This window comes from Carettochelys insculpta, chromosome 9 (genome assembly GCF_033958435.1).
Source record: "Carettochelys insculpta isolate YL-2023 chromosome 9, ASM3395843v1, whole genome shotgun sequence".
NCBI classification, from domain to species: domain Eukaryota; kingdom Metazoa; phylum Chordata; order Testudines; family Carettochelyidae; genus Carettochelys; species Carettochelys insculpta.
The window spans coordinates 38598775-38610122 of record NC_134145.1 but is presented as its reverse complement, the minus strand read 5'-3'; the positions used below and the strand labels follow the sequence as shown (position 1 = coordinate 38610122).

Genomic DNA, 11348 nt, shown 5'->3' with positions numbered 1-11348 from the left:
CAACTGGAAGATAATTATTGTACATAAATTTCAGTGTCTATTCTATAGAGTGAAATAATGCCATTGTATGAATTTTTAATTTGTATTGAATGTGCTAGTACTTTTTATGTAGATTGTTGTAAACTAGGCAAATATTTACATGAGCTGATGTAACCTGTGGAAGATCTCTGTGTACCCCCAGGGATATATGTACCCCTGCCCTAGATTCATTTCTCTTCCCCCTCTCCACCAGAGCCCAGCAGAGGGAGCCAGACACTCACACCCCCTTGCTCCTAGAGCCCACCTGTGGGGAAGCCCCCAACCCAGAAACACTCACACCTCTCCTCTCCCTAAACCTAAGGAATCTAGAGGGAGAAAACAGCTAGATGCTGGGGCCTGGGTTAGACTGAGTTTTCCATATAACCTGTCCTTCCTTCAGGGTATGCAGGAAACTACAACAGCAGAGAACTCACCAATTCCCCTCCTATTTGAGATCTGGTCTCTGTGGATCCAGCACCCTCTAGTGGCAACCATCAACTCTACAGCCCATGGGAAGGGGGGGAGGGAGAAGGAAAATCTGCCCATTGATGCTAATTTCTGTGTAAATTTTGCAGTACTTGATGTACCCCCAAAGGCCTTTGCATACCCCTAGTTGAGGGTTGCTAGTCTAAGGCTGTGTCTACACTAGCTCCCAACTTTGAAGGGATCATGGTAAATAGGGTGGCGGGAGATTACTAATGAGGTGCTGCAGTGCATATGCAGAACTTCATTAAGCTAATTCTCCCCCGTGACAACTTCGAAGTGCCGGCTTGCACGTAGCCGCAGCTAACGCACCAGTACTTCAAAGTGTCTGGATTACTTCAAAGTCCCCTTACGCCTCAAAATTTTGAGGAGTAAAGGGACTTTGAAGGAGCCTGCTACTTTGAAGTACCGGCAGGTTAGCCACGGCTAAATGCAAGCTGGCACTTTGAAGTTTGCCACTTCGAAGTTGCCACGGCGGAGAATTAGGTTAATGAAGTGCTGCATATGCACCGCAGAACTTCGTTAGTAATCTCCCGACATCCTACTGACCATGCTCCCACCGAAGTTGGGAGCTAGTGTAGACACAGCCGAAGTGACTGAAAAGCAAGCAAACTGCCAAAACACGAGATCCATTTCATGAAGAGAAAGGAAACAAAAAAGATAAAAATCACAGTAAACCAAAACTATTGTATGTAACAAAGAACTAGAACACTAATCTAACCATCTACCTACAAATTTCAAATTCTTGGTGATGGAACAACTATGCTGTACTTAGTCATAAACAAAGAAGTTTAATAAAGCTATGAACCAACTTACTTGAATTTTCCTTGACACAACATTTTTAATGGGTACTTCTGAATAGATAATATCAATTTATGAAGAGGGTTTTTTTATTTCACTCATGTTTTTCGCACCACTGAGTTGCAGGTTTATTACACTTGCAAGATAATTCCATATATAAATAGTTTCAAGCTATAATGCTTTTCTTTTGTCCTACTTGGCCTGACAGTTTACTGTTGCTAGACATTCTAAGTCCTCAGGTAATTTCCAAATACAGTATTAAATAAAATAATGGTAATTCCTTAATATGTGCCTTTCACAAAATATAATTATCACACATTCATATTGTTTTAAATAAATATTGTGCTATAGATTTATAAGTATTAAAAGCTAGCTGCCAAATATACTACATTAATTAATCAACTAGTCTAAAGAATGAGAAGATGGGTCAGAAAGTCTTTCTTAGACCTGGAAAAATAATCTATGTTCTGAGGATAAGCATTGAGATATGTGTAAATACACTACGTCACTGCTACCTTCCAGGCTTCTGGATGCTCTGCAATGGCCATGGACAGAGGTCTGCAACCAAAATAGCGAGAGCAGCCATTTTTTCAAGTTCAGTTACAAAATCAATACTTCACGAGCTGCAATGCATGTGAATACAAGACAGTCCTGAATAAATAACGTCAAACCATACTTTTTGTCACTCCTATTTTAGGAACAGTGCACACAAAAGGATTTGTGCCAGTTAGAAATTTTAAGTTACTTTCACCCCTGGACTGGAGAGCAAATGAGAACAAGGAAAACGCTGCGCCTGGGGACAGATGCGTAAGCAGGAAGGTGCAATGTTCTCATCAACCCTTCATGCTCTCCATTCCCCTAGCTCTACCCCACCCACCCCCAGCCCTCAAAATGCACCCCACATGTCTAGGCTTTATCTGTCCCAGCCCCCAAATCTGCCCCCCAAACCCCAAGCTTTAACCCCATCCCGTAAAACTGTCCCTCCATCCCCAGTTTTAACCCCTTGCAGCCACAAACCCGCCCCACCATCCCCAGGTTTAACCACTCTCAGCCCTAAACCCACCCCACTCCACTCCCTAGACTAACCTGCCTCCTCACCCTTCTTGTGGAAGATCTCGGAGAGCTTGAGCTGCAGGTGGCCCTTGTACTGGCCTTTCAATTGATACTTCCTATGATATTGGTACAGCCCTGGGTGAAAGAGCAAGACTGGATTTCTTACAGCAGACTTTGACAACCAGTGCCCATGGTTTGACAATGAAGTGCTTTTTTACTCCACTTCCTCCCGCATACACTTCCCTTTGTTTTTCTCCTTAGCAAAAGAGGTTTTTTTCAGTGGAGTAGCCAATACATCACTTAATTACCACTGCTGTAATTCTCAATAAATCGACATTGTACTGGCCAAATTCTAATTCAGGAAATCCAGGTATCTACATTCCAATTACATAAATTCTTTATGTAGTTCCAAGAAGATAGGGCATCCTTCACTTCTCATCTTACGCTGTTAGGAAAAGTAGTGTTATACTGCTAAACAGTTCACACTTTACCTCAGCAGTGTACTTCAGTGGCAAATGAAGTGATCCATACTTATTTATCAGTTATTTTGTGACCACCTGTGATATAGGTCTTAAAGATATGATATTATCTTTAATCTGGAGATCAGAGAACACAACAATTATCCGTAGACCATAGACCTGATTAGTCCAACCACCTGCATACGTTTTGGGAGTCCTCTATTCTATTTCCCTCATAGTAAACACAAAAATTGGATTAAAGTGGATTAAAGCTAATTAATCCACATCGTCTAGGGAAAAAAGCATTGTTCTTAACTCCTGGAAATAAGAATAATTTTGCCTTCTCCATTATCATAGTTTACTTTAAAATCTCATGGCATTTTACTGCATTTTCCGTGGAATTGTTTACTATTCTTTCACTTAAACGTTTTGAAAAACTGTTTATAATACATCAATAAATATTTTTTAAAACTCTTCTCTCACTACAACAATTCTAAAGATGTGCTTACCTGTATGGCCGATTCTACACATGGCCCTTCTGGAGAAAGGGGCATGGTAACGAGCAGCCCAGAAAATGCTCAAAATTTTGAGGAAAATGGAGCTTCTGGAAGGAGGGTTTCCTTCTGGGGGATCCCCGTAGGCCACGCATCTACACAGCTATTTTGGAGTCTGGAAGAACTTCTTCCGGACTCCAAATCACGTGGCCATATGCTAATGAGGCACAAGAAACTTACATCCATGCCTTATTAGCATTTTCTGGGCTGCTCACTACCATGCCCATTCTGGAGGAAGGGCATGTGTAGAAGCAGCCTGTGTGTGTGACATTACATACTTTGATTTTTTTATCATCAGTGATCCTACAGGTTGGACACCGTTGCATTCCTACTACATATTATTGCTCCCTTCCCAAGGGTAAAAATTAGATGAGAAGTCATTCCACATTAATACGCATTATAAAAGATCATATGAAACAATTTATTTTTAAACCTTTGAGGAGTGGGGTGGGGAAGGGAAGACTATTAATGGAACAAATAGTTACGTACGTAATTTAGCAAGAGATCTGTCCATAACATGGTCTAATTGCTTCAGGTATTTTTAGGTAGAAAAGGATAATATACATTTATATTTATCTATTACACCATAACTATTCCACATTAGTTTCTTGCTTCCCATAATTAGCATGTTTCCTAATGATTTAATTCTAAGACTAGACAGAACAACTCCAGAAAACATATTTAGGCAATGGGTGACTCCAGAAATAATATGATCAAAAAATTCTCTAAGTAAGCCATTATATACAAATATATTCAAAGAGTCTTGGAAGAGTTCTTATGAATCAACAACATCCATTTAAAATAACCTTTGTAATATGGTACACTACAGTATATACCACAATGGCTCCAAAATAAGCTGTTAGAGATAACAAATAAATGTTTTAAATTACAGTTCAGTTTTTTTTAAATCACAATTTAAAAATAATCTCTAAAGGAAACTGACCATAAAAGCTACTTTAAACCTAATACCAAGGAGAATAAAGGTGTGAATGCGATCCAAGCCAACACCATCTTCGGCACCCGTGCAATTGTGCCTGGTTACTGCAGGAACCTAGAGTATATATTCATGCAGCTTATTAGATGGCTTATAACTCTAGTGACCACTTTGGTTAAGATTGGAATGTCTAGCCCTAACTCTGAATTTCTCTCTTTTACAGATATGTCAGACTCTTGAACTTGTAAGAATTATATACAGTAAAACTCCTTTAATCTGGCACATCTGGGACTGGACAGGTACCAGATTACCAAATTTTCCGGACTACTGGACATCACCACCCTACGCTCCTGCAGCTTCAGCACCCCTGTGCCCAGCTGCAGCTCACCACCCCCACACGTCCCCAGCTTCTTCACAACCCCAGCGCGTCCCCAGCTTCTTCACCCCCCGCATGCTCCTCCCACTTCACAGGCTGACCAACCATCCCATATTGGGTGGGACTGTCCCGTATTTGGGACTCTAAAAAGGAGTCCCGACTTATTTTTTAAACAGGACAAATTGTCCCGTACTTAAGCCCTTGGGGGCTGAGGGTGGGGGCTGGGTCCATGGGGGTTGGGGCTGGGGCCGGGGCGCGGGGAGGGGGGACGTGGGGCCATGGGGGCATGGAAGTTGGGGGATTGAGCTGACAGGGGATTTAACAGGAGTGAACCAGTGCGGCTGTGAAGCCGCACCGCTCTGGGAAGCCAGGGGGTGGGGTAGCCTGCCTGGCTGCCTGCAGGGGCAGGCAGCTAGGCAGGCTAAATGCCTTCCCCCTACTTTCCCAGAGCGGTGCCTAGTGCCACTGTGGGAAGCAGGGAGAAGGGGCTCTTAGCTTGCCTAGCTGCCCACAGCTGCAGGAAGCTAGGCAGGCTGAGAGCCCAGCAGCTTCGCATTGTGCAAAACTTGCATTAAAGCAAGTTTTGCGCAACGTGAAGCTGTGTAAAACTGGGGATTACTGTATACTGGACCATGAAATTTTGCTGGATAATCTTTTTAAGGGGGACTATTTTTGCCAGATGCTGGACCATCAGGATTTCTGGACCATCAAAGGCTGGATTAAAGGAATTTTAATGTAGTTAAGCTACAGAACTTAGATTTCTGTGTATTAAAATCAGCCTCCCAGAAATATAAAAATCTTGGATATGTGTGAAAATGTCGTTCAAGCACAGTTTTCACAGTTTCAATAAGGAATTCCTAGTTAGAACCATTATATTGAATTTGATTTTACCTTTATAGACAAAACAGTTAAAAACACATTTACTAACATTAAATACAATCAATTTGCAAAAACAGATATAATCTGACAAATACTGTCATGTGCTCTTGCAAAGAGTGCATAGGATATATTTTTGCAGCAATCAAAACGGTAAAATCACCAAATATAACCTCATGTTCAAGTTGTAAACATTCCTAAATTGTAGTTATTTGGAAAAGTTTTGTTCCTTTCAAGTTTTTATTAGCCACTTGCACTAGGCTTTCCTTTTTAATATTTTTCATCAGCTTTACATACATTATTTTCTGTTTTTAACCCTTTGGTTATCCAAAACTATTAACACGTTCTTGCTCAGATTCAGTGTAGTGATAGTTTCTTCCAGTGCTTGATGAAATCTTTCATACGGAATTCTTGCTGACGTTTCTAACGCACAGTCATGAGAAAGAGGCTGAGAATGATGTCCGCTATGCCTTGATAGGGTTTCCTGCAGGCTTGGGATCATAACCATAGAGGAATGTAGCTGCTATCACAAGAATGGCTCCAAAGAAAAAAACACTGAAGGGAATGCGGGCAGGAGAAAAAAAAAAAAAGGGAATGCGGGCAGGAGAAAAAAAAATACTTTTTCAGTCCGCAGAATTTTATTTATATTATCTGATCAGGAAAAATGACATTCATTCTCTATGATATTTCTAATGGGGGGAAAAACATATTCCTTCATTTTGTAATAAAACAGTAAATTTTGGGTCTATGGAGAGTCAGAAAGGAACCAAGAAGCCTGAACCTATCAACAATTAAGTTAAACAAAAAAAAAGATATCACTAAAATAATCCCAAGACTGAACAGAATTAACTTTTTATGAAGCACCTGCTTCATAACAATTACTATAGAAGCATATTTTAGTCCCTTTTTTCCCCCCTACCTCTGTCCTCATCTACAATACACAAGCATCCAAAGCTAATCGCAGTAGTTATATTTGTTTGCTGTCCAACCATGTTTTAATATAGTTTTGCCAGTCCCATGGGCAATCTGTCACGTAGCTTTAAAGCTTTTCTGTATTAGAGACCTAGGCTATGTTTATTTATAATTCTGTTACGATACACAACGTGCTGAATTATATCAGAACATGGATGAGCAGCAAAGAGATTGTTGCTGTTACAAATTAACCAATTTAAATGTATATAGGGCTTAATTGCAATACATTGATTACATAAAATATGTAGTGTATGTATGCTTCTATTACATTTACATATGGCCAAACAACTTTTTTATGAGGTACTAGTACTCATAAGAATATGCTGGGTCAGATCTAAGTGCATCTAGCCCAGTATCCTGTCTTCTAACAGTGGCCAATGCCAGGGGTCTCAGAAGGAGGGAACAGAACACACTCATTGAGTGATCCCTCCTCTGTCATCCATTTCCAGCCTCTCACAAACAGAGGCTAGGGACACATTTTCTACCTTCCTGACTAATAGCCACTGATGGCCCTAACCTCCATTAATTTATCTAGTTCTTTTTTTGGAACCATGTTAAAGTCCTGGTCTTCACAACCTCCACTTGCGAGGAGTTCCACAGGCCTACCCTGCGCTGCGTGAAGAAAATCTTCCTTTTGTTAGTTTAAAACCTGCTACCCATTGATTTCACTTGGTGAGCCTTAGTTCTTATATTATGGGAACAAGTAAATAACTCTTCCTTATTCACTTTTTCCACATCTATCATGATTTTATAGATTTCTATCATATCTCCTTTTGGTCTCCTCTTTTCTAAGATGAAAAGTCCCAGTCTTCTTCATATGGTACATGTTCCAAACCCTTAATCATTTTTTTGCCTTTTCCAATGCCAATATATCTTTCTGAGATGAGATGACCACATCTATACACAATATTCGAGATGGGGGGTATCATGGATTTATACAGTGGCAAGAAGGTATTCTCTGTCTTATTCTCTACCTTTTTAATGATTCCAAAAATTCTGTTTGCTTTTTTGGCTGCTGCTGCACTTTGAGGCTATGTCTAGATTGCAGGCACCTGTCGACGAAACAGAAGTTTTGTTCACAGAGCTTGTGTATAGACTGCAGCTCTGTTGACAGAGATCTGCTGGTTGGCAGTGTTCTGTCGATATCCCTGTACACCTTGTTCCACAAGGAGGAAAAGATGTCTCAAATCGGGGTGTGGCCCCATGTGGCTGGGCCAAATTTCAGAAAAGCCTCTCCCGACAGAACTGTTGGCAAAAGACCAGCAAATGCATTGTGCAATTTGCATAAATGTTGCCGACAATTCTCAACAATCTAGACATAGCCTGAGTGGACTCAAATACTACAGAGATACTTTACAACTTTCCAGACGAAGACAAACATTTGAAATACGGTGTCTAAGACTGAAGATAACATGAAGGCCTTTAAAACCATAGAGATCTGCAAAATATTGATAATTTGCGTTTTCTGCACTTATGTAGTATTTCGGAAGTGCACCCCAAACTATAGCGATGCACTACCTTGTAGTGCAGCTAGGAATTTATTTAGTCTGCTTACAGGTATACAGAACTATGTATTTTACGTAATTATCCCTTGTAGAATTGTTTGCAGAGAATGGAGAAACCACTTAAACATTTCTTTTTAGTGATATACACTACATTTTGGCACCTTCCCCGCACTAGAATAAAGAAAAACACTGGCTTACAACTCAAGTTTTGAATCCCACTTATGAGCTGAAGTGCATGTAATTATTTAATCAATTTTCCATTATAAACCAGTTGTCATGGTCTGATAAGTTAACTATTAAAATGTATTTGTAGCTGAATCTTAACGTTTGAGTCCTCTGATTACATTCTGAGTTTGTTTTTATTTGATAAAATAAGTGCCATCTTTTAATGATTTCATAGTAAAAACCTAAAATGCACAGGACTTTGTTTTTGTGGCCCTATAATTGCTTTATTTAAATTTTAGACATTTTGGAAAATGTTAATAACTGAATGTAACTTACCTTTTTAAACATTACAAATAATTATAGTTTGCTTTCAGAAGAAATTTATGCACATCACGAGCAACTATTCAAAACTACTTTCCATTCTGAATAATGTAGATCCATTACAGTCCTGTGCAAAGTTTCAATAACTTTACTGAAACTCGGCATTATAGTACCAGAATGATGTGTTGATGTATTAAAAGCAATGTACACCATAATGGCAATATGGTGCCAAAAATCTGAAAAATCAAAGTCAAATTATATTGTACTCTGTTTGGAGGGGTGCTGAAATGTGTGTTTTTCTTTTAAAAATATTTGTCTTAAAAATACAATTTGGGGGGATGGAGGGAGACAAAAAAAAAAAACTTCATGAGATCAATATTATATTACTGGCTCTGCCACTGCCTTTGTGCAAATAATTTCACCTTCCAATGTCACAATTTCCCCCATCTGTAAAATGGGGATAATGGTACTTACCTCCTTTGTAAAGCACTACGCAAGAGCTAGGTATTAAACCATCAATAATCACATGCCAAGAAACATGAGGCATAGCCAGTGGAGTGGGGAAGGACAGGTAATACTACTGTGACACCTGGGGGATTAGTATGATGCTCTAAAGGGGAACAAAAGTGTCACCGAGGATGGGAAGGGAACAGCAATCAGTTTGAAGAGGAAATGGAGGCAAAGAACTACCATCAGAGGAGCACAGCTTGGGCATGTGGTACTGCAGTGCATATGGGCTAGTAAGTACAGAGAAGTTCCAGGCCTCTGGAGAAAAATGAGTGTAAAATTAGTAATGGGGAAAGGAAAGACACTCGTGGGTGGTGGGTTTAAGGTAAAAAGTGCAGAGCTGGTGGAGTAGAACCAGCTAAAGAGAAAAACAAAAGAAAAGTGCAGGGGAAGGTCAGGGAAGAAGCAGAGAGAAACCATGTGCTTGGGGAAACTGAAATAACAGGACGGCAGCAAACAAAGAGAAGGGAAGGAAAAAGAGCATGTTAAAAAGCATGTGGGCTTTGTGGGAGGCGGAGGAAATCAGGGCATTGTGCTTCAAGAAAAATAGCAGAAGAAAGTTCATTCCATATCACTTCCTGGCTGAAGGGTCTCAGAGAAAACAATTTTGCCACCTATACTACAATACTTAGCCAAAATGTAATGAACTATCCTGTTATTAAATGACACTCAGAATCCTTAACTGTATTTAACTTCAGGAATCCGTCTAATCCCTTAACATAATTTCAACTATGCTTTTATACATTATTATCCACCAATACTCACCAAATACCTACATTTCAGCTATTTTATATTCATGTATGCATGGACAATAACTCTTACCTGGTTGGGACAAAATCTTGCAGCCAGAAATAGGAGATCAGTGTTGACAATATAATTGACAAAGATGTTGCAAATCCTTTTAAAATATTGTCTGCATATTTTATAACAGCAGCGATCACAAGGCCTCCAAGTGCCTGCAAAAAGATTGAGATGCAATTAACATTAGCACTTAGTTTAGGTACTTCTGAAAATGTAATATGACATCTTTAGACTATTGTATTTAAAGTTATGAAATGTAAATCAGTGTGTTTGAGTCAGGCCCTGCAAGCATGAAAATTTCAAGGACTATTATAATGAGATGGGGAAGAGATATGAGCCAAGATCTTTGTATCAATACATGCTATATGTATTTGTATGTTCCTGACTAATAAAGGTAAGAACCTACCTAATTCACCACCATGTACAATGTGTCAATGACTGTGGAATTTAGTCTTCCCCTTTGGAATCTGGGCTTTTAACCTACACTATAAACATATTTTACAAAGGAGACCAATGTTTCTCACATTGGCAGCCCTGACTAAAAGTGAGTTGTGGGATATCAGGGTTATTTTAGGAGGTGGGGTCATGACATTGCCACCCTTATTTCTGTGCTGCCTTCACAGCTGGGTGGCCAGAGAGCAGCATCTCTTGGTTTGGCACCCAGCTGTGAAGGCAGAGCCACTGCCAGCTGTACCACAGAAGTTAAGTCTCATAGTACAGGTTGCACCTCCATTATCCGGCATGCTCGGAACCTGACAGTTCCCAAATAAGAGAATTTCCCAGATAAGGGGTAATGCAGGGCTGTGCTGAGGGACTGCTGGAGCACCAGCCTCCCTCCCCTAGGGTTCTGGCCCCAGCCCAGACTCCCAGGTGCTGCCAGAGGGCTCTAGCCAGGCCCTGCCCCACTACGTCATCTCCCCGCCATGCTGCCACAGAGCAGGTGGGGGCTCCAGCTCCTGCTGCTGCAGGGCAGGTAGGGGCTCCAGCTCCTGGCCCTGTGCTGTCAAGAGGTTTCTCAGCACCTTGGCAGCTTCATGCCCCTACTATAGTGGGACAAGCAGGTGCTCAGGCTCCCAGCCCTGTGTTTCCGTGGGGCAAGGAGGGCTGCAGCGCAGGCCCACAGTAGCCTCTCAGCCCCCAATGCCATGGGGCAGGTAGGCGCTCCAAATCCTGCTCTGTGGCAAACTCTCAGCCCCCACTGCTGTGGGACAAGCTGGGACTCAGGCTCCAATTCTCACTGAGATGCTCCGGTTCCCAGCCTGTGGCAGCCTCATGTCCCCTTCTGCTATAGGGCAATTGGAGGGTCAGGCTCCAGCCCTGTGCTGCCCCAGGGCAGGGAGGGGTTCCAACTCCTGCCAAGAAGCTCTGGTTCCCAGCCCCACAGCAGCCTCCTGGCCTCTGCTGCTGCAGGGCAAGCAGGGGCTCAGGGTCCCGGCCTGCAAGTGGGGCTCCAACTCCTGTACCCTGCTGCCAGGGAGCTCTGGTTCCTGCATCCGCGATAGCCTCCTGCCTCGCTACTGAGGA

The 11348-nt window shown here is 41.5% G+C and overlaps 1 protein-coding gene across 5 annotated transcripts in view; it reads right to left on the bottom strand.

Annotated features, from left to right (window-relative positions):
• Positions 1-2384: 2384 nt before the first annotated feature.
• The window catches only part of SLC35A3 (solute carrier family 35 member A3), a 29611-nt gene continuing 20647 nt past the window's right edge, over positions 2385-11348 (bottom strand). For all 5 annotated transcript variants that reach the window (XM_075002945.1, XM_075002942.1, XM_075002946.1 and 2 more), the window contains 2 exons: positions 9846-9979; positions 2385-6108 (listed from right to left, as the gene is read on the bottom strand). In XM_075002945.1, coding sequence (XP_074859046.1) covers positions 6018-6108; positions 9846-9979 — 225 coding nt within the window. In that variant the 3' untranslated portion in view covers positions 2385-6017. The remainder of the gene's footprint in view (positions 6109-9845; positions 9980-11348) is intronic.